At 34.0% G+C, this 20,475-nt stretch overlaps 1 protein-coding gene across 4 annotated transcripts in view; it reads right to left on the bottom strand.

The window, feature by feature from the left end:
* ATF7IP (activating transcription factor 7 interacting protein) overlaps nt 1-20,313 on the bottom strand; it is a 121,025-nt gene extending 100,712 nt beyond the window's left edge. For 2 of the 4 annotated variants that reach the window (XM_058743600.1, XM_058743599.1), the window contains exon 1: nt 4,596-6,361. In XM_058743600.1, coding sequence (XP_058599583.1) covers nt 4,596-4,612 — 17 coding nt within the window. In that variant the 5' untranslated portion in view covers nt 4,613-6,361. Of the gene's footprint in view, nt 1-4,595; nt 6,366-20,147 lie in introns of those variants that run through there. The other 2 variants (XM_058743601.1, XM_058743603.1) reach the window with 2 other exon arrangements.
* Between the last annotated feature and the right edge of the window lie 162 nt (nt 20,314-20,475).

Consider the following 20,475-nt stretch of genomic DNA (forward strand, 5'->3'; position numbering starts at 1 on the left):
TACATGAATGTTAATAAGTTGGCTTTCGCTCTGGAAAATGTGAAATTCAAAAACACATCAAATCATGATCATAAACAACCATGTTTTCTGGATCATTAATATAGTCTCAAAATAGTTGAGACAGTGAATGTTATATAAACAGAAGGAAACTTTTAACAAAAATAAGTCTACGATGGCCCTAAAATTAGTCTAGTGCAGTTAAGAAAGCTTTCTACTAGCAACTTTCTCATTTTAAGTGATAAGATTTTTCAACTCAACAATTTAAACAAAAATCTTTTATAAAATGTATTTTATTTACCTGGTCAGTAAACTGTATATCTTGAATATATATCTTAACTTTTTCTTTTTTAATATCATTAAAAACATCAAAATGATAAATTTAAAGAAAAGAGGGCTTATTATCACACTAAAAGATCTCAAGGTACTCCTGTTTCTAATCAGTATTTCTTTAATCTCTTCACTTTCATTCTATTGTCACTTTTTGCTAATGTCCCTGGATCTCTTCAATCAGCACCACCGTACTCTAATACAGAAATCAGGACAAGGCTGAAGATTAGCAAACGTGCCACACCTTCTAACGAATAAACTATCTTCACATATGTGGTCTTTCCTACCAAGTAATGAGGGCTAGATTTTACTTATGTTTACTTTCTTCTAGGTTAAAAGCTATATACTAAATATAAAAGGCTGCCAACAACCTGTCAAATAACTAGGATAGGGATTTAAAAGGAGTTTACAGGGGCCCAGCAGGTAATGTAATTAGTGAATAGGACCAAATGTGAACTATATAGTCCCTATCTGAAGGGACAGCGGCTACTCCACTGTAGATTATTTTTCTAAAGCAGAAATACATTGTTAGCAGTGCCCATTTTTCAGAGATGAGACATCCAGATTTTTGCGTAAAATCTGACAGCTTTAATGACTGGACAAGTAGGACAGCGGCTAAAGAATAAAGTCTGTCAGCTGCCAATTTGTGGCTACTGAAAGAAAACTCTACTGTTAAGATCCTCACGTATACTGAAACACAGAAAATTCTAGGCCCTGAATTCAAATCATCTCTTCAGAGAAATTATTTTCTCAGGGTATATTTGGATTCAGCCAGACTAGAATTGAAACATTTCTCCCACTTACTCCCCTAATTCTGTAATGTCAACATTCTACATTGGCTTTACTTAATAAACATACCTGGCACTATCCACATACAGCAAAAGGTGGCTAATTTATGTAACAGAATAGGACCAGTAGTAGAAACATGAATACAACATATTACCAAGTGGATGTGGATGTACTAATATTAAAAACTTTTTTTTTTTTTACATTTATTAATTTTGAGAGACAGAGACAGACCAAGCAGACAAAGAATCCGAAGCAGGCTCCAGGCTCTGAGCTGTCAGCACAGATCCAACGTGGGGCTCAAACCCATGAACCATGAGATCATGACCTGAGCTGAAGTTGGATGCCCTACCGACTGAGCCACCCAGGCGACCCTGGATGTACTAATATTAGTCAGCACTTCTTGCTTCTGAGTATGAGCTATATGAGAAATTTCCCATACGGTTTAAACATGCCACATTCCTTGATCCAATCACATTTAATAAAGTACAGGACATGTGAGAAGCAAATAAAGTAGAAAGCATTCAAATATTACTGGAAAATTAGCATGCTGGATACTTGTAAAGTATTTTATGGTACTCTTCAGAAACATTATATAAACTAATTCTTAGCCTATTCTTGACAAATAGATAGGAATTTTTTCCCATTTTACAGATGAGGAAACAACAGTCAGAAAATGGAATGAGTTGGGGCGCCTGCGTGGCTCAGTCGTTTGAGCAACAGACTTCAGCTCAGGTCATGATCTCACGGTTTGTGAGTTCGAGTCCCGCGTCGGGCTCTGTGCTGCAGAGCCTGCAGCTCAGAGCCTGGAGCCTGCTTCTGATTCTGTGTCTCCCTCTCTCTCTTCCCCTCCCCCCACTCATGTTCTGTCTCTCTCTGTCTCAGAAATAAACAAACATTAAAAAAAAAAAAATGGAATGACTTGACCAATATAAGAAGAAAGTAGTAAAAACAACTCAAATTTAGGTTTGAACTCTTCATCCATGTTCTTTCCACTACATCAACATTTTCCTTAAAGGCTTATACTAATGAAATGGCTTAGGAAAAAGGATAAACAAATAGGGAGCTAAGAAGTGACAAAATAACACAAAACCTTAATTACCCAGCTCCCAGATTTATTATGCCTTCAGTTATCACCTAATAGCTAACCTGGAATTCAGCATAGACAATTTGAAAACTGTCACCAATCCCAAAAGTAATAATCCCATTGAGGTCTAGTTTATGCTTATAGTTGCAAAAATGCAACATGGCAGGGAAAGAATTAGGAATATCCCAAGCAACCACAGTGTTCCTGTTTCCCCATGTACAAGTAATAATCAATGGAGTCATCTTGCAGAGAGTAGAGATAAATTGTATAATCCACAATAGAAGGCAAAAAGAGTAGACAAGTGAAATTTCCCCCAAGGTCCCACTCTGAAGATCAACATCAGTTGGTCAATAATTTCAGCCTCACAAGTTTTTCTCTAGCAATAAACAAGAACAAACTGAGTAACTGGCTTGGACTGTATGAAATATTTGATATACAGTGAGCTGTTCATTCTATGAGAGGCATAAAAATAATAATAATGATTAAGGGCATCACACATTCACTTCCTGTGTCATACTCACTCTAGGGCAAAACCTTACTGAAAAGCATGATGGATAAAATCTCTCTCACACACTGAATTTGTTCTTCCTCTCTTTGGGGGGCAAGCTCATATGACTGTATTTACATAAAGTAATGTTCCAATTATAAGAATCCACCATATCACATAAAAGAGTCCTAACAACTTCACAAAATAATAAGCTAATGGAAGTGAAACAAATATGTTAAAGCTGTTAATGAAACGGAGTGATCCCAAATATACTTTAAGCCGCTGTATAAATGGGCAATGATTAAGTTAGGAAAAGCAATTATTTTCTTTCAAAAAAAAAACAACAGTAGAACAAATATAAACATAATTTTGTGGCAAGGCAGCAATTCCAAACTGTTAAACTGTGCAAATATAGATCTTATACTCTACCTTTATGAAATTAAGAAAAAGAAAAAAACATAACATATGTTCTAGTATACTGAATCCTACAGTCCCTAGCACCTGGAGTTCTATAAAGAAGCAACCTAGATCCTAACATTAATAGATTATAATTGTCATATATCATCTGGTTTCAAACTTTTGTTTTCATCATAACAGCCTAATTGCTCTCATTTTATTAAATAAACTTACAATAAATAAATGCTATAAACTTAAATTATAAAATAAATACAAAACAATAAAACACCATATGTATCCCTTTTAAATACAGGGGTCTTTCATAAGAATTTAATGTGCAAAAAGTTGCTGTTTTTGAAAAGTTGCTCTATCTAGAAAGTTCAAAACTTACTGTTCTATGTCATATTAGTCAGGGATATATTCATAATACTCTAAACAAAATTAGAGAAATGTACTATACCATCTATAAAAAAATTTTAGTAAGTACCACAATTTAAACATTAGAACTTAAAGTGTAACAGTTCTGCTGTCTGAAATATATGAATAAAAACTTCATACTCTCTGGATCTCTATGAACTTATCATATCTCAATAAACATTTCTACTTCAGAAGAATGTTAAGAAAGCTTTTTGCAAACTGTGAAACTAAATTTACAAAATCATTGAATTATATTATTTTTAACAATACCACAGGTTTAAACTAAGGCTAATGTGGACATCAGCAATTAATATCAATTAACTAAAACAACTGAGTATTTCTTTCAGCTCTGTTGTATTAGAACACATTAGCTAGAAAAAAAAAGGGGGTATCCAGAGCTAGATGTGAACTTGTTTCTAAACTCAAAATCTGAATCTGAATGAAAATTTAAGCAAAAAGTAATTAGCATAAAAAGTTATCACCATTAAAAATATGAAAGAATTGAATGACCCAGAGGAGGCAGCATAATGAGAAAAAATTGGAACGCACTGTACAAAAAAAAGTCTAACAGTGCTAAATTTTTTTTTCTTTCTGTAACTATGACTTATATTCAGAGAATTAACATTCTTCTCAGAAAGCTACCAAACAAAAGCTCCAACACACACACACACACACACACACACACACACACACACAGAGAAAAATCTCACTCTTCATGTAAAACAAGGCTTATTTATGGCTTCTTTCCAAAAAAAAAAAAAAATCTATTCAGAAAATATATTGTTTTTAATTTTTACAAAAAAATATCAAGCAAACTAAAATATCTAACACAAAAAGAATACTAAGTTAATTAGGGCCAGAAAAGCACTACTGTGGTGATCTAATGTTTTGGCAATGACAGAACATAAGATGGTGAGAAATTACAGGAATTTAACCTTTGACCTCACCATCCTATGTACTGTTTCCATAAAAGAGGCTTAAAGCAAACATTTCAACTTCTTAGCAAGCTCCAAGTTCACCTTGCTATATAAACTCAGTAAAATTCAAGTATTTTTTAATTAAAATGTTCAAAGATAAAGAGTAATTGGTTCTTACCTCTGGTCCTGATGCATGTGCCAAGTCTCCTCACTGGCATAGTTGCTGCCTAAGCAGCTACAAAGACTAGGTCAGCAGCCATTTTGAGACAGCTGCACTGTCTCAGTTGCACTAAAGTGTAATTAAGATGGCTGCAATGTGCACTCAAGAACTCACACAGTGAAAACTCAGCTATGTATCAAAGAAAGCCCCTCCCACTTTTTCAGCCTGCAGGAAACTGAACACAGACAACAGCTAATGCATATACTGCAACAAACAATGCAGCTGCTTAGGACACAGAAAACAGAGAAGGCAGCAAGCCAGTTTTGTAACACAATGCCTGCGAATCCACCCCGACTTGCAATACAGACTTTGGGCACATCCAGATCCCAGACAGCTTGAAGTCCATGCCACATATTAGCAGTTACAGAGATAGAGCCAAATCACACACAGCAAACATCAGGGAATTCGCTTGAAAGAAAGCCTCCATTTCAGTCCAGAAAAAAAAAGTCTGCTCAAGGCCCTTTTTTTTTTTTTTGTCTTTTATAGTACTTTTATCACAAAAAGAGTGCCAATTTTTAAAATTTCTGGAAAATTAAGTTGTTTAAATCCTGATAGTCAATTTCCATTTATAGAAGGCTAATTATTCTCTTTTTCCCCCACAGAATCTAAGCCCCAAAGTACTCAAATCTAGCAGAATGGTTAAAGCTTGCAGTCAAATTTTTGAATCTTGACAATAATTTTAAGTAATCGCTGGGAAGAGACTAGAGTCATTAGAGCTACAATGACAACAAAGCTTATTTTGAGTCATCAGCTATAAAGATAAAAACAATTTCTTCTCTTTTGTAGTCCAGATGGCCACAAAGACATTTCCAGGTGAGTGTTTGGTCCCAGGGCAAATTAAATTTCATGCCCTGCCACAGACCTCCCAACATTTTAATATGGGTAAAAAACAAATAAAAATAAAGAATGTAGACACCCCCTGGAGGAAAAAAAGAAAATAGGGAGAACAAAGGGGTAAAATTCAGTCGGAAAGTGGATATATAAACAAGACAAATTTGAGCGAGATCCCAACAAATCTGTCTTGGCAGTAACCTACCCATCAAGAGAAGTGAAGGACAAGAGTACAGAAGGAACCTGTGTGCTTGATAGATAGCTCACATCATCTAGGAAATCCACCTTTTCCTTCTCTTTTCCTTGGTTAAGCTTCCTAAAATCTAGCTGCCCTATGTGATCTTGTGTCTATCCACCACTAGATGTAGGGATTTATTAAAATTCATTAAGGGTGCAGGGAGGTAGAAGGGATATATTCAAAAGGCGATTGGCCCCATAAGTTGATGATTGTTCAAGCTGAGTGATGGGCACATGGAGTTGATTATTTCATTTTATTTCTGTATATATTTAAATCTTCCCATAACAAAAGTTTAAAAATGAAACAAAACTATTCAGCTTTTTAAAAGATCCCTACTTATTCTCCATTAGTCAAATTGGACGATGTACCTAAAAACTGCTTCAAATAGTACATTGGGGGAAAAGGTTACATTTAACCAAGCCAGATTAATTCTTCAAAAAAAAAAATAATAATAATAATATTCTCTGAGGATGGCTCAAATCTAGTTGCTAAAATCAAGAGACTGGTAAACTGTGAAAGATTCAAACAGGATAGACATTACTGTGGCACTGAAATGTGACTAAGGTTAATGTCAAGACAAATAGCCAAAATTTTTAAAGCTGCTGAATGAGCAACTTCTAATATTCAGGAAGCAGATTCTTTTGGAAGTCTGTTCTACAAAAATTTAAATTATGTAACACACCCTCAAATGTACCCTGTCCCATCCCCTCCTCCCCAAGCCTCCCCTGTCTTGCCAAATACTTTTCCAATGTAAATCCTGACTACTTTTTTCTCAGTCTAAGCTTTTTGAAGCAAGCTAAGTTGCTGGCTATTACTATTAGCTATAACAACTCCTTTTCACCCAATTTAGACTTCAAAATAAAAGACATAATCTACATTCCCTCATTGTACCAATCCTCCTCCAGCCAATACAATCATTTAACTACCAATGTACTAGATTTTCTCTATTATCCCAAGGCACATTAAAAAAAAAAAAAAAACAATAAATATACTGATTATCTACTTCACACATGAGACTTTAGAAAACAAAGCAGTAGGGAAGTACGTTAATATAGATCAAATCTTCAGATGAGTTTTACATGCATCATTTCAATTAATTCTCACACTAATCCTATGAGGTTATGTTACTTCCACCTCATGACTGAAAATAACAGGCTCAAAGATTAAGTAACTTCACAAAAGTGCTAAGAGCTGAAATCCATCCTAGACTACACCCAGTCTGAGCCCATGGAACTTCCATCACCCATTTCTTCCCACATTGGTTCTGTTTCTACACATCATGAAAATAGTTCAGAAAAGAAAAATACTTACACTGTTATTCAGATAACTGTTGCCACTGCCCATATGTTTCACTCTATCCTAAAGAAACTATCCTAGTCACCCAATAAATCTTACTCATGATTCAACCTAAATTATCTCATCAGTAACAATCTTTTACTTATTCTCTTTTCGCCTTACAATACCCATCCCCCAAGCCAGCTGTAATTTCTCTCTCAAGATCTTTTGTGCATACCATCATTACACTTATCACATTTCATTGCTTATATCTTTATACATGAGTTCCTAAAGGACAGAAATTACATCTTATGTCATTTCCCATTCACTTCCATAGTATGAAACACAATATTTGTTCAATAGACGGATATTGAGCTGAAGTTAATTCCCAGTGTTTTCATTTCTACTATAAAAATCTCAGAAAATTCTACATCTTTAAAACGTTCATTTTCAGGAGCTCAAATCTTACTTTCTAGGAAAAAGAAGTCAACTAATGAGTCAACAAGTTTTTAGCCTTGTCCTAAAACACCTCTGTACTTAAAACTCAACATAGAGGGGCGCCTGGGTGGCGCAGTCGGTTAAGCGTCCGACTTCAGCCAGGTCACGATCTCGCGGTCCGTGAGTTCGAGCCCCGCGTCAGGCTCTGGGCTGATGGCTCGGAGCCTGGATCCTGTTTCTGATTCTGTGTCTCCCTCTCTCTCTGCCCCTCCCCCGTTCATGCTCTGTCTCTCTCTGTCCCAAAAATAAAATTAAAAACGTTGAAAAAAAAAATTAAAAAAAAAAAAAAAACTCAACATAGAAAAAATACCTTTTGTAGAGCATTGTCCAGTTTTTAGTGTTTTTATAGGATCTACTATGTGCTCAGAATAGCTGAACTATGAAAAAAGCCTATAGAAAATTATGGAACATAGGTATATTATTTACTTTTACGTTTTCAAATTTTACTAAGAATACAGCTTGACTTTTATGTCATACAAGAAATTTGCTTTAAATAAGATAAGTCCTAATGAACCCAATTATTGTTTATTTGTAAAAGCAAACACATTTCAAAGCTACTTCAAATATTAGGTAAACATTTCCATGATTACTCAATGTTTTATCTCTTTCTAAATAAAAACTAGCACTTTTCACATAATTTTTTCATTTCAGTCTTAATCATGTAAAACAAGAGTACCAAAATTTCAAATTTTTATGAGCAGAGAATGTGACCATTTGCTATGGGTTGCCCAAGCAACAAAGAGAACTGGAAGAGACTAACTGTAATTAACTACTATAACCTTTTATATAACATATACCCTACTATTACAAGATTTTACATATGCAAAATATTGAAGATTCCATAGAACCTAAATAACAGGTTTCACTATATCAAGTAAAAAGTAAATACACTTTTATTTAACTAATATACTTCAGTTACATGTTATTACCAATCTTACGTATGCTAAAAGAGAAAATAAACATGAGAATGGTATTAAGACAATGAAATGAAAACACCATAATTTCCCTCTCTCAAAGCCCACTAAAACTACAATGAAGGTAGTTTTTGAAAGCATAAATCCTTAGGAACAAGGAGAAAAGTAAAAAAGAAAATAGCTAAAAAGATTTGGGAAGATGAAAATAAGCAAAACCACTGGTAACTAACTTAGCAGTTCCCAAAACATCATAGTACATGCTTCACTGGGGACAAGAACCAATTTAAGTTACATGGTGGCAACTTCAAAAGACATAGCAACTAAAAGAACAAGGACGACTGGGACGAAGGGAGCAAACAGTAAGGCTGGTATGACTAAAAAAGGGAATACTAGTGAAAGCTGTTTGCAAATCAATAAGATACCATCGATATCCTTACCACATTCCACTGAATACCTCCTCTCCAGAGTCCTAGCAAAACTATGAAGACAACATCCACAGTTAAAAATGAGAGTGGCATACCAAAAAGAGAGGGACTAAATGCTGGCTGCAGAGACACCTAGTCCTTTTCTTCCATTAATCTTCCAGAATGCTACCAATCAGACCCTTATTCTCCACATAAGAAAATGAAAACGGAGTGTACTTAAAAACCACAAAACACAAGACTGTAAGGTCTTGGGAGCTCTCAAAACCACCCCACACAGAAAAGCCTAAAAAGCTTAAAAGCTGACAAATTTAGATATTCTAATCAACTTCTTAATTTTCCACAACAGCCAGGCAAGAAAAAAAGGACAACTGAGACAAGTCTCACATGGAAGACAAAGACCAAAAACAAACCAAAAAACAAACCTAAACAAAAAAACTCACAAAGACTATGCAAGAAAAAAAACTTCAAAAAAATTAATATTCTCAGATAAGAAAAGATAATACAATCATATGTCAATAATAGAATACTAGGGGTTCCTGGCTGGCTCATACAGTAGAGCATAAGACTCTTGATCTTGGGGTTGTGAGTTCAAGATCCATGTTGGCACAGAGTTTACTTAAAAAAAAAAAATTGACTACAGGCTAAAACCAAAAAGTAGAAATTAAGAACATAACATAAAAAATGAAAAACTCAATAGAAGAACTGGATGACAAAGTTGAAGAAATCTAGCTGAACAAAAAAACAAAGCTGTAAATACGACGGAAAAAAAAAATCTAAGAAAAGTCAAGTACCCCTCCAAAAATTCACATTGGAATGACAGAATGGAAAACAGCTATCACCAATGAAATCACTTAATAAAAAATTCCAAGACTGAAAAGCAAGAGTTGCCAAACTGAAAGGGCCTGATGAATTCCAGCAAACAATGATAAACATATCCACATCAAAGAATTGCAGTGAAATTTCAAAACACTGAAGACTAATAACAAATTCTACAAGCGGCCAGTGAAGGGAAAATCACAAATAAGAATGGCTTCAGATTTCTCAGCAGTAACAGAAGCAAGAAGACAATGGAACAGTGCTTTTAAACTTCTGAAGAAAAATATTTTCCAACCTAGGTTTCTATACCTAGCCAAACTATCAATCAAGTATCTAATATACAGCGATAATTTTCAGATACATACAGTTTCACAAAATATACTTCCCATTTACTCTTTCTCAAAAAGCTACTAGAGAATACGGTCTTCTTCCTCTAATGAATAAACCAATAAAAAGACATGACACATGGAAAACAAGGGTGCTACACAGACAAGGGGTAAAGGAAATCCAAACATTGTGAATAAAATTCTAATAACAGCAGTGTATACCATATGAAGAGAGCAACTAGACCAACTGTAGCAATGAGACTCAAGAAACAAAAATGAGTCAACATCCTTGCTGCCACTGTACCCCAGGAAAGAAGGAAAGATGTACATCAAAAGATCCTTAGTAAAGGACTGAACCAAATCATCTGAACTGTTACTGTTATGTAGAAGAGACTCCTGGATACAGGCATCCTGGGATAAAGCTGACCTTACCTTCATGAACCAACATCTGTAATCACTAAATCAAGAGAATGGGTGAGGATTTCTATGATTCTGTTAGTCCAGTGCAGACAACTTTGTGTAAATAGATTACTTAACCCTAGATCAGTGAAACAAGAATTACTTACAAGTAAATGAACTGACTTAACTATGGTTTTTTATTTTTAACGGTCACAAGAGAAAACACTTTCTTCTTAATCTATCTTAACCTTCAATTTAAAATATATTTCATATAGGGGCACCTGGGTGGCTCAGTCAGTTGAGCGTCTGACTTTGGCTCAGGTCATAATCTTGCAGTTTGTGAATTCGAGCCCTGTGTCGGGCTGTGTGCTGACAGCTCAGATCCTGGAGACTGCTTCAGATTCTGTGTCCCCCTTCTCTCTCCACCTCACCCCTGTTTGTGCTCTGTCTCTCTCTTTCAAAAACGAATAAACATTAAAAAAAATTTTAATATATTTTGTATAAATAATATCTTGATCTAATATCTTCAGAATTCCAGGGGGAAAATATCCTGTGAAAGATCTTAACATTGGTTATAATTAATAAGCCACCAGAACAATTAAAAAACCATTCTGTAGAAAAATACTGAAAATATTATTGGCTTTATCTAAACTGAATCTCTTTACTTTTTTATAAACTAGTTTACAAAGTTCCAATAAGAATGTTTTCCTTCCTGTCAGGATAAAATTGGATAAATCAAATTGGTAACCATGACTACAAGAGAAATGTGACATTTAAAAAAGAGGTAGCTTATAATTAGGTATGACAGGGAACAAAGACTACACCTCAAATGTAGAAATGACTGCCCTGCAAATGCAAAAAATGATGCCTCATAAGTCCTCCCAGAAATTCAATTTAGTAATTCTTCTATAATTTATGGATTCCCAAGTTTAATGAGAATAAAGAATATCATTTCCTGACAGAACAATATTGACAAATGCATAAATCTCAGAACCATAATACCCTACAGTTTTAAGTATTGCAGGTGAAAACTCATTGAGATAAATTAGATGGCTCTTGGTTCCTGATCTTGTAATCAAGCAGATAAGTTATTACACTTTACAAAACATCTAGATGGAAGCTCTTTTTTTTTTAATCTTTATTTCTGAGAGAGAGAGAGAGAGAGAGAGAGAGAGAGAGAGAGACAGAGTGCAAGCAGGGGAGGAACAGAGAGAGAGAGACACAGAATGTGAAGCAGGCTCCAGGCTCTGAGCTGTCAGCACAAAGCCCAACGTGGGGCTCAAACTCACAGACCATGAGATCATGACCTGAGCTGAAGTTGGATGCTTAACCAACTGAGCCACCTAGGCGCCCCTAGATGGAAGCTAACTCTTAAACCTCATGTCAAATGTATGTAGTTTTGTTAACCAGACAATAGGGAATTCTTTGAATATTAATCAGCTATTCATTAAACCTGTGTAAATAAAATAAAACATCAGACTAAAATAATCAGAAGATCAGTAAACAAACTTATGTGGTGAAATTTGTTTCTTAAGGGGCAGGAACTTGGCCACATGAATGATTCTACAAGAAAACAGACACTTTGTCTGGCTTTAATTTTGAGTGAGCATGTCCAACAAGTTCCATACCTGGAGGGTTAATAAAGAGAGAGGGAGCACTTTGCACCCTTTATTTAAAAAACAAAAAACAAAAAAACGATGGCATATGTGGATCTAGTCCCCAAAATAAATTATTTCATCCCTAACTTTGGCAATGATGATTGTCTGAAAAAACGTGACCAACTGTGAAGATAAAAAATTAATATGAGAAAATGGCTGTAAACTTAGTAAATTTAGTAATCTTGTAAGGCTTTTATTCTTTAAATGCCTTTTAAAATAAAACAGTTCTAAAGGTAGACTCCTTCACAAACCTTTACAAATAAATGACTTCTTTAAAGTTTTGGGTTTTGGAGTTTCTTTTTCTTTCTTTCTTTTTTTTTTTTTTTTTGAGAGAGAGAGAGAGAGAGAACACAAGCAGGGAAAGGGCAGAGAGAGAGAATCCCAAGCAGGCTCCACACTGTCACCATGGAGTCTGACATGAGCAGAACTCACAGACCGTGAGATCATGATCTGAGCCCAAATCAAGAGCTAGATGCTTAACTGACTGAGCCATCCAGGTGCCCTGCAAATAAACTACTTCTTTAAATGCTTATTTTTCTCTACTAGTGAATGGTCTTCTAAAACTACTTTTTGAAATTACTTTTTAAATGCATTTAAATTCCAGCTCCAATAATCAAGAATATTGCCATTTTCTATATATCTCCTCCATTGAGGGTTCCGTACAGCTGCAACTAGCTGCCTCTTAAATATTCATGCCTAATTGATTCAATTGATTGAAGACAGAAAAGTGTGCCAGGAAAAACTGCTAAGTATTTTTTATATCTAATCTCATTTAACCCTCACAACCACCCTATCAGATAGGTAGTACCACCATTTTATATTAAGTAATAGTGTTGGCAGACTCTAAATTCCCAGATCCCAGTATAAAATTATTGCTCTTTCCACTTCATTATATTACTGATTTTGGGAAAATCCTTCGCCTTTTTGTTTCTTCATTTATTTGCTATCTTCCAACTTTTATATCACTTAAGTTTGATGGAAAAGGAAAGAATTACACAAACTTAAAACACAAAATAATTATTTAATTCCATCTTTTTATCAAACCCTTATTAACTTACACACATTATGTCCTTCAGAGTTAAATCTTAGAAACTTATTAATAGGTGAGCAATGGTGTTTCCTTGCTTTCTTCTATTTCTTAATGAATGAGATGGAAAACTTTCTTTCTAAAAGTTGTCTCACAATTTATAATTTTTCATATGCAAAATGCCTGTCCAACCTTTTGTCCATTTATCTAGTTGGTGCTTAAGTAAATTATATGTTCAATTATTTAAAAAAAAAATCTAACATCTGTAGATAATAGTAAGTTAAATAAAAAAAAAAAGAACTATAGCATATCTTACTTCGTTTTTTGGCACTTCACCTAAAACAAAAGGATTCTTGCCTTTCAATAAACAAATATTTATTGAATTTTAAGGAAGGCAATGTGGAAAGCAATCTTATACTTTTAATAGTGGTCTTATCATTCCTAATTACAAGGGTTTTTTCCTTAACATGTGACATTTGTCAAAAACATCAATAAGATACAATTCCTAAATGCAGGAAGCTTATCAAGTATTATGCAACTAAAAACAAATAAGTAGAAAGGAATAAATGTCTTCAAGCAAGATAGGAAGTAAAACAGAGTAAAAAAAGAAATGAGAGAACTTCTGAGAATAACAATATCCTTTATTAGTTACATTATGTAGGCACTATGGCAGCAATGACTCTTACTTACAAAACTCAAGGATCTATATATGAAGGTGGTATTTAGAGTTCTCCTCACACACTACCTTCTTTCTCATTTCTTTTTTTTTTTTTTTCAACGTTTATTTTTGAAAGAGAGAGAGACAGAGTGTGAGCGGGGAAGGGGCAGAGAGAGAGGGAGACACAGAATCTGAAGCAGGCTCCAGGTTCTGAGCCATCAGCACAGAGACTGATGTGGGGCTTGAACCCATGAACTGTGAGATCATGACTTGGGCCGAAGTCGGACGCTTAACCGACTGAGCCACCCAGGTGCCCCTCTCGTTTCTGATAGATACTCTGAACACCTTATTTATTCCCTTTACTAAGAATATCCTTCTAATTCACCCCTTAAAATACAACCCTCTAAGATTTCCTTGATCTCTTCCCACAACAGTTTCACTTTCTGTGCCATAAACAAATACCTACTGTGTCTTACTTATAGTCTATAGAAAGCTTCTTTTAATTATCTACTTATTATACAAGTAAGCTTTACCTATATGCAAAGAATTTACAACCACAATCTTTTTACTTGTATACATTACAAGGTCCTCAAAAATTATATTTTCCATCTTCAAAATGTATATTTCACACATACAGTTACAAAACAACAGGATCTGGAAAAGAATATAAAAACATAAACTCAGGGCACCTTCCTGGCTCAGTCAGTGGAGCAAGCAACTCTTGATCTTAGGGTAGTGAGTATGAGCCCCCTGCTAGGTGTAGAAATTACTTAAAAATAAAATAATTAAAAAACATAAATTCAACTTTAGACTAAAGCAAGCAGTTCAAATAATTGCAATTCACGACTGTCATTACAGTCCTTACCTGCAGTCCTTCATCTTTCAAAATAAGCAACTAGCAAAGTTAAAAAAATATTACACTGAGATTTTAAAATTAAATTAAAATTCCAATTCTTATAAAGCTAAATATAATTTAATACATTTGCAAGGGCAAGCAGAAAGGGAAAGAATTGCACCATTATTTGGTGGTATACACACACACAAACACACACACACATAACTAGAATCTCAGACACAAATCACAAACACAATGTTCTCAAAATTCCACTTGAAAAGAAGATATAGAATTATAACTATAACTCTTGAGACAGAAAAACAGTTTTTAATATCAAATTATGAATTACTTTGATACCACTTCTCCAGCTTCCTTTTGTAGCAGAAAGGGCTGGTTGTTCCATTACACTCATTTATCCCCTTTTATAAAATTCCTTAATTTTAGCTGAGCACATGATTGTCCAGCTAGATACTACATTTCCTAGCCTTCCTTTCCCAGCTAAGTATGTTCCAATGACTAAATCCACACCCATAAAACTTGAGTCAAAGTGATATGTACCACTTCCAGATCATGCTCTCAAACATCACCTAAATTTTATCTGTAATATGCCCCACATGTGACTTCTTTGAAAAAGTAGATTTGCCTGTGCACGAATTTTCCATATACCTCAAAACTTAGAAATCATAATAGAAACCTTTCTAAACTAAATCTTGAGCAAGTTAAACAAAACTAAATATTCTGATTCAGAATCATTTAAGATCATCAATTATAATTAACATAATATAAATACGGATTCAGCTCTAAAAACACTAATTCCCAAATTAAATAACCTCAAAACTAAGTCTTTAAATTCTTGCTTCTAACACTTGAAAACACATCTTCACTGTCAAGATGCTAGCCATCACTCCTTCCTCTTATCCATATACATTTCTCTGGTAGCCACTTCTCCTGTCCCTACTTTGCTATTTCTCACCTATCATAGTCTGAAAACTTAAGTGTCATAATTTGTCAGAACTAGAAAAAGTTTTCAAGTAAGAGCAAAAGTCACATAAAAAAAGTAAAATATGCAAATCTCTGTAAGCGGTTTTGCTTGAAAAAGACCCAAAGATGAGAATTTTTCATTTAAAAAGTTTAATGAAAGCCAATAACACATGATTTCTACCTACTTCCTAGATTTATTTTCATGAAGCCAATGAACACAAATAATAGATTTAATGTACAATGAACTTATACCAATAATTAGAGAAACATCCTTATTAGAGAATAATTTACTATTATTAAGGGACTAAAAATAAAAGTTTTTAACTTTATTATAGCATTAGGCACCATCCTGGCCATAAAAATTAGATAACTTTCCAACATTCTTCCATTAAAAAAGTCTATGTATATGAAAAATTTTGGTTTCAAATATTGAAGAATACTTTAACTGGACAACCTATTTTCCCACTTCTAACTTCATACTTGCACTATTTTCATATCACCATGTCCTAAGACAGATTAAAAATAGAAACGTAGTCCTATATCCTCTAACAACTTATCCCTATTAACATCATATCAGCATTAGGGAACAAGTTAAATAACACCTTAATGAAAAATAACAAGTATCACAAATTTTCCCAATGTTTCTCTTAAAAAGTACATTTTGTGGAATCTGCGGGAAATATATCCCATTTATGAGAAAAAAAAATAAACACAGTATAAAGATGTAAACTCACCCCAATTTAAGTTTAATGCAATGCTAAACTAAACTATCACTACAACAAATAAAACAGTGCACTACTGCTACACGGATAAGACCCAGGTACAGTGGTTGTTAACCTAGCTTTAGATTTTGTATTATATATTCCTGTGAAAAGCTGATGAAAACTATAACTCTTTCCCCAGAAAAATGCACATAGGCATAATCACATAATGTTGTGTACATCAAGGAATCAATCAAAGGATCTACCAAGGAATCTTCTTACTATCTGTAGAAACTCCTGAGGCCAATGGACCAAGTTAAATATCCCCAGTAAATGAAGCAGAACTATAGCTCAAACCTGGTAACTTAAGATCAAAATTAGCAACTCAAAGCAGTAAGAAAAAAGATCACCAACGTAAGAATCTAAGAAAACTAGGTATTTGGAAAAACTGGAAACTAATAAACTCCATACAGATTAAAACATTTATTTTTTTAATCATTAAAATACATAGAAAAAATAAACAAAATAACTGAACATTTAAGTTCATCTCACAACAGGTTATTTTCTAGGCAAAGAAGTCCTGGAAGAAATCACAAATGAGAAAAAGCAGTGCATTAGACTACAAAAAAAAAAAAAAAGGAAAACTTCTGAATATATAAAATAAGCAATTTAAAAAGTAATAAACTAAAAAAAAAGCCTGCCAAAAGTATGAAAAGCAAAAGGCTTATATCCATAAATAGCTGTTATCAATAGGAAAAACATTAACATCCACCATAGAAAAGATTAAAAAACCTCAAACAGCTAATTCACAAAAATGAGAACATTGTATACATAAACATTAAAAAATTCAACTTCACCAGATATCTATAGCTATACATCTATATCTATATCGATATCGATTTCTATATCTATATCTATATCTATATCTATATCTATATCTATATCTATATCTATATGGTACTGTTTTTCAGCCACCAAACTGATGGTGGTATGGGAAATGCTTTTCAAAAAAATAAATTTTTATTAATTTTGTAATTACCTTAAAAGCCCTTTGAAACAATATTTGAAGCAATAATTTCAAAGAAATCATTTCAAAGAGATGCAGTTCATAACTCATGTGTAAGGATGTTCAGTGTAGCATTATTTATAACAGAGAAATGGGCAACAAACAAATGGTCAATAAAAGAAATGCTTAGTAAGTCACAGTACATTCTTATTAGATATAACAATATTGTAGCCGCTTAAAGACATTTGAAGAATATTTCATGATTTGGGGTATTTTCTCAATAAAATATTATATACCCATTAAAAGAAATTTTTAAAAGAATGTTATACGTTGAAAGAACATTAAGTATTTTAAAAGAATAATGAAATGAGATAAATATCTACAACATAATACAAAATTAAAGAACAAGAATGAAATTATGGTCCAAATGAAAAACTGATCAATATTTATTGAACAATCAATATTTATTGACCAATTGATAAACCATGAAAAAATAACAAAAATCACCAGAACATTTATGCTGTTTATTTCTAAATGTTGCTAATTTTCAACACTTTCCAAATGTGCTACAATGAATAAGTAGAAAAGTATTTAAATATATGTATCAAATATTCAAATCATAATTTAAAGAAAAAAGACAATTTTAATGGTTTATGACTTAATCATTAAGTCTTTTTCTCTAAACTAAATTTTCTGATGTTTAAAATCTACAAAACTAAAAATGACCCCAATAATTTAATATTCATTAGTCTTAATATTATATATTCTGCATATATGTCAAAATTTTGTGGCAACATAACTAAAATTTCTAAATCAAACTAAAATTTCTAAATCAAACTAAAATTTCAAAAGATGCTTTTTATTCAAAGAATAACAAACAAAATAACAGACATTCAGACAATTCACTGGTCTTTAAGTTTATAGAAGTATACTTCCCTTTCTAACAAATAGCAAAATTGTCCTACTAATAAATATTTACATTGTACACTATGTTCCTCAGTATTTTCAAGACCTCTTACAATCTTCAGCATTAACCTAAGAGGCAATCTTTTGTATTCAAATGAAAACAAACTTTAATACACAAACCAAAATATTTTACTTTTCTGGAAGTGCAAAATGTACCACTGCCCTAAAATCAAAGTTCTTTTCTTAACCTAAAACACATACATACACACAGATACAGAAAATACAACTCTAAACTTTCAACTTTCAACTCTAAACACCTGAAATTATGTATTAGGAAGTGGAGGAGGGGTGTGCTGGGGCAATCACCCAGAAGTATAAAAAGGCAGGATATTACACAACTGCCCTCTAAATATATTTCTGTGTAGAAGAGACCAGAGAGCCAGGTTTATATGAACAGCTAATTTTCTGTTGAGAAAAGAGAGTTACCTTCCCTATCACTTCATTCTATCTCATACGTGACGTCATTTTTAAAAAATCCACCAACCAAAACTATTCCTTTCAATTACATCTACTTAATGCTAACGGTGTTTGCTTTGGGCAATAAAACCGTCCCTAACCAACCATTATAAAGCAATAGGCACTTCTTCATTTGACAGATGACTGATTTAAACTTAGTCTTATATAACCAACCAAGAAACCAATTATTGTACACAAAAACCACAGGTGAAATCTATGAAAAACAGTTACAAATTTTTAGTCTAGTAAGAAAAAATTTGCACAATGGTAGAATTATATCAGATTGTATAACACTTCTCCCAGCGGTGTTATATAAGATTTAAATATAGTGACACAACCATTGTAAACTAAAATAACCAGTAGCACACCTCTAACTACCTTCTTTAAGAAACGAAAATTAGGAACACACAATTTTAAGAAATCAAACACAACTGTATTTCATACACATATACAGGGCAGTTTCTTTAAAGAATCAACTAATTTTTTCATTGATGGTTGACTTTATTTCCTCATAAAGGCCTCAGTTTAGTGAGGAGTTCTTTGCAGAATTCTTTATGAGAAAAATTTACCAAGCAAGTTTTATTTCACATATCATAACAAACCAAAGGCTAAACAAATGACCTAATTTTAAAAGTCAGAGTCACAAAAATGATCAAACTGAAGCAGTGATGGACAAGTGATCACAGACTTTAAAAATCTAAAACCCAAATGCAAGTATGATCAGAAGCACACAAACTGGTAAAATTAAAACTTCATTAACTTAGAATCAAATATTAAAAAAATAAATAACCAAGGAGATTGAGATTTCTTTTTAAACAATAGTATATAGATTCTTCCAATGCCCCTTCCCCCTCATATCTCCAAAACTCAAATTCTCGTTTGTACACATTCCCTCTTAACAGAACTGGTAAAAATAGGGTTAAAATGTATTTGCAAACATTCAGTTCAATTAAATGTACTGCCCCTGAGACCACCACTAGGTGCTGATCTTTATCTCCCCAAATATAAACTTGAACCCAGCAATACCCTAAAAGTGAAATTATAATCAAGAACCACAAGTGACAATCATTTTTACAGAAAATTAAGTTCACAGCTTCTCAGAAAATCGGAGAAATATAAAAGAGTTTTGAGGGTCGGTATAGGAATGCAACACAAGAGAAACGTTTTCCTTGAAAAATGTGGCAGTTTGAGGACAAGAAAATGAAACTCCTCAAGAATGAGGAAAATTAAATCTAGAACCCAAATGGCGTCCAACAAGAACATTAGATCTTGAAAATGAATATTGCGCTTGCGCAGCCACCGCCCCGCCAGCTGCACAACTGCAGCTAGAGCCCGACCCCGCAAGATCACGTGCTCCCATGCAGCGCCCGCCCGCAGCTCCGCAACCGCGCAGGCGCACACACAACTCCCGCAGCCGCCATAATGCGGTCTTGACTTTTCATAAATACAATAGTAATTTAAGAAAATGTGGTTATAACAGCCCCTAGGAGTCACATATACCTTTCGGGGCGGGAGATGAGGGAGGGGGAACCAAGTTCCTTCCTACAGAGCCGTTCCGCGCAACCGTCCTCAACGCGGCCGCTTCAGTATCGCGCGCTTCAGTCGCCGCACCGCCGCTGCCGCCGCCGCCACCTCCGCAGATTCAAAAACAAACCCGCTTCTGCCTTGCACGCGCCGGGGCCGTTATGCAAATTAATGTAGGCGGGGCTCTGTGGTCGTACTATTGGCCACGCCCACGGTGCTAACAGCCAATAGGCTCACGGCTCAGCCGTTCCCCATGCAAATCTCCTGGTTTTTTATTTGAATGAGGGAAATTGGCCACGCCTCC

The sequence above is a fragment of the Neofelis nebulosa genome, chromosome 8, assembly GCF_028018385.1.
Source record: "Neofelis nebulosa isolate mNeoNeb1 chromosome 8, mNeoNeb1.pri, whole genome shotgun sequence".
NCBI classification, from domain to species: Eukaryota; Metazoa; Chordata; class Mammalia; order Carnivora; family Felidae; genus Neofelis; species Neofelis nebulosa.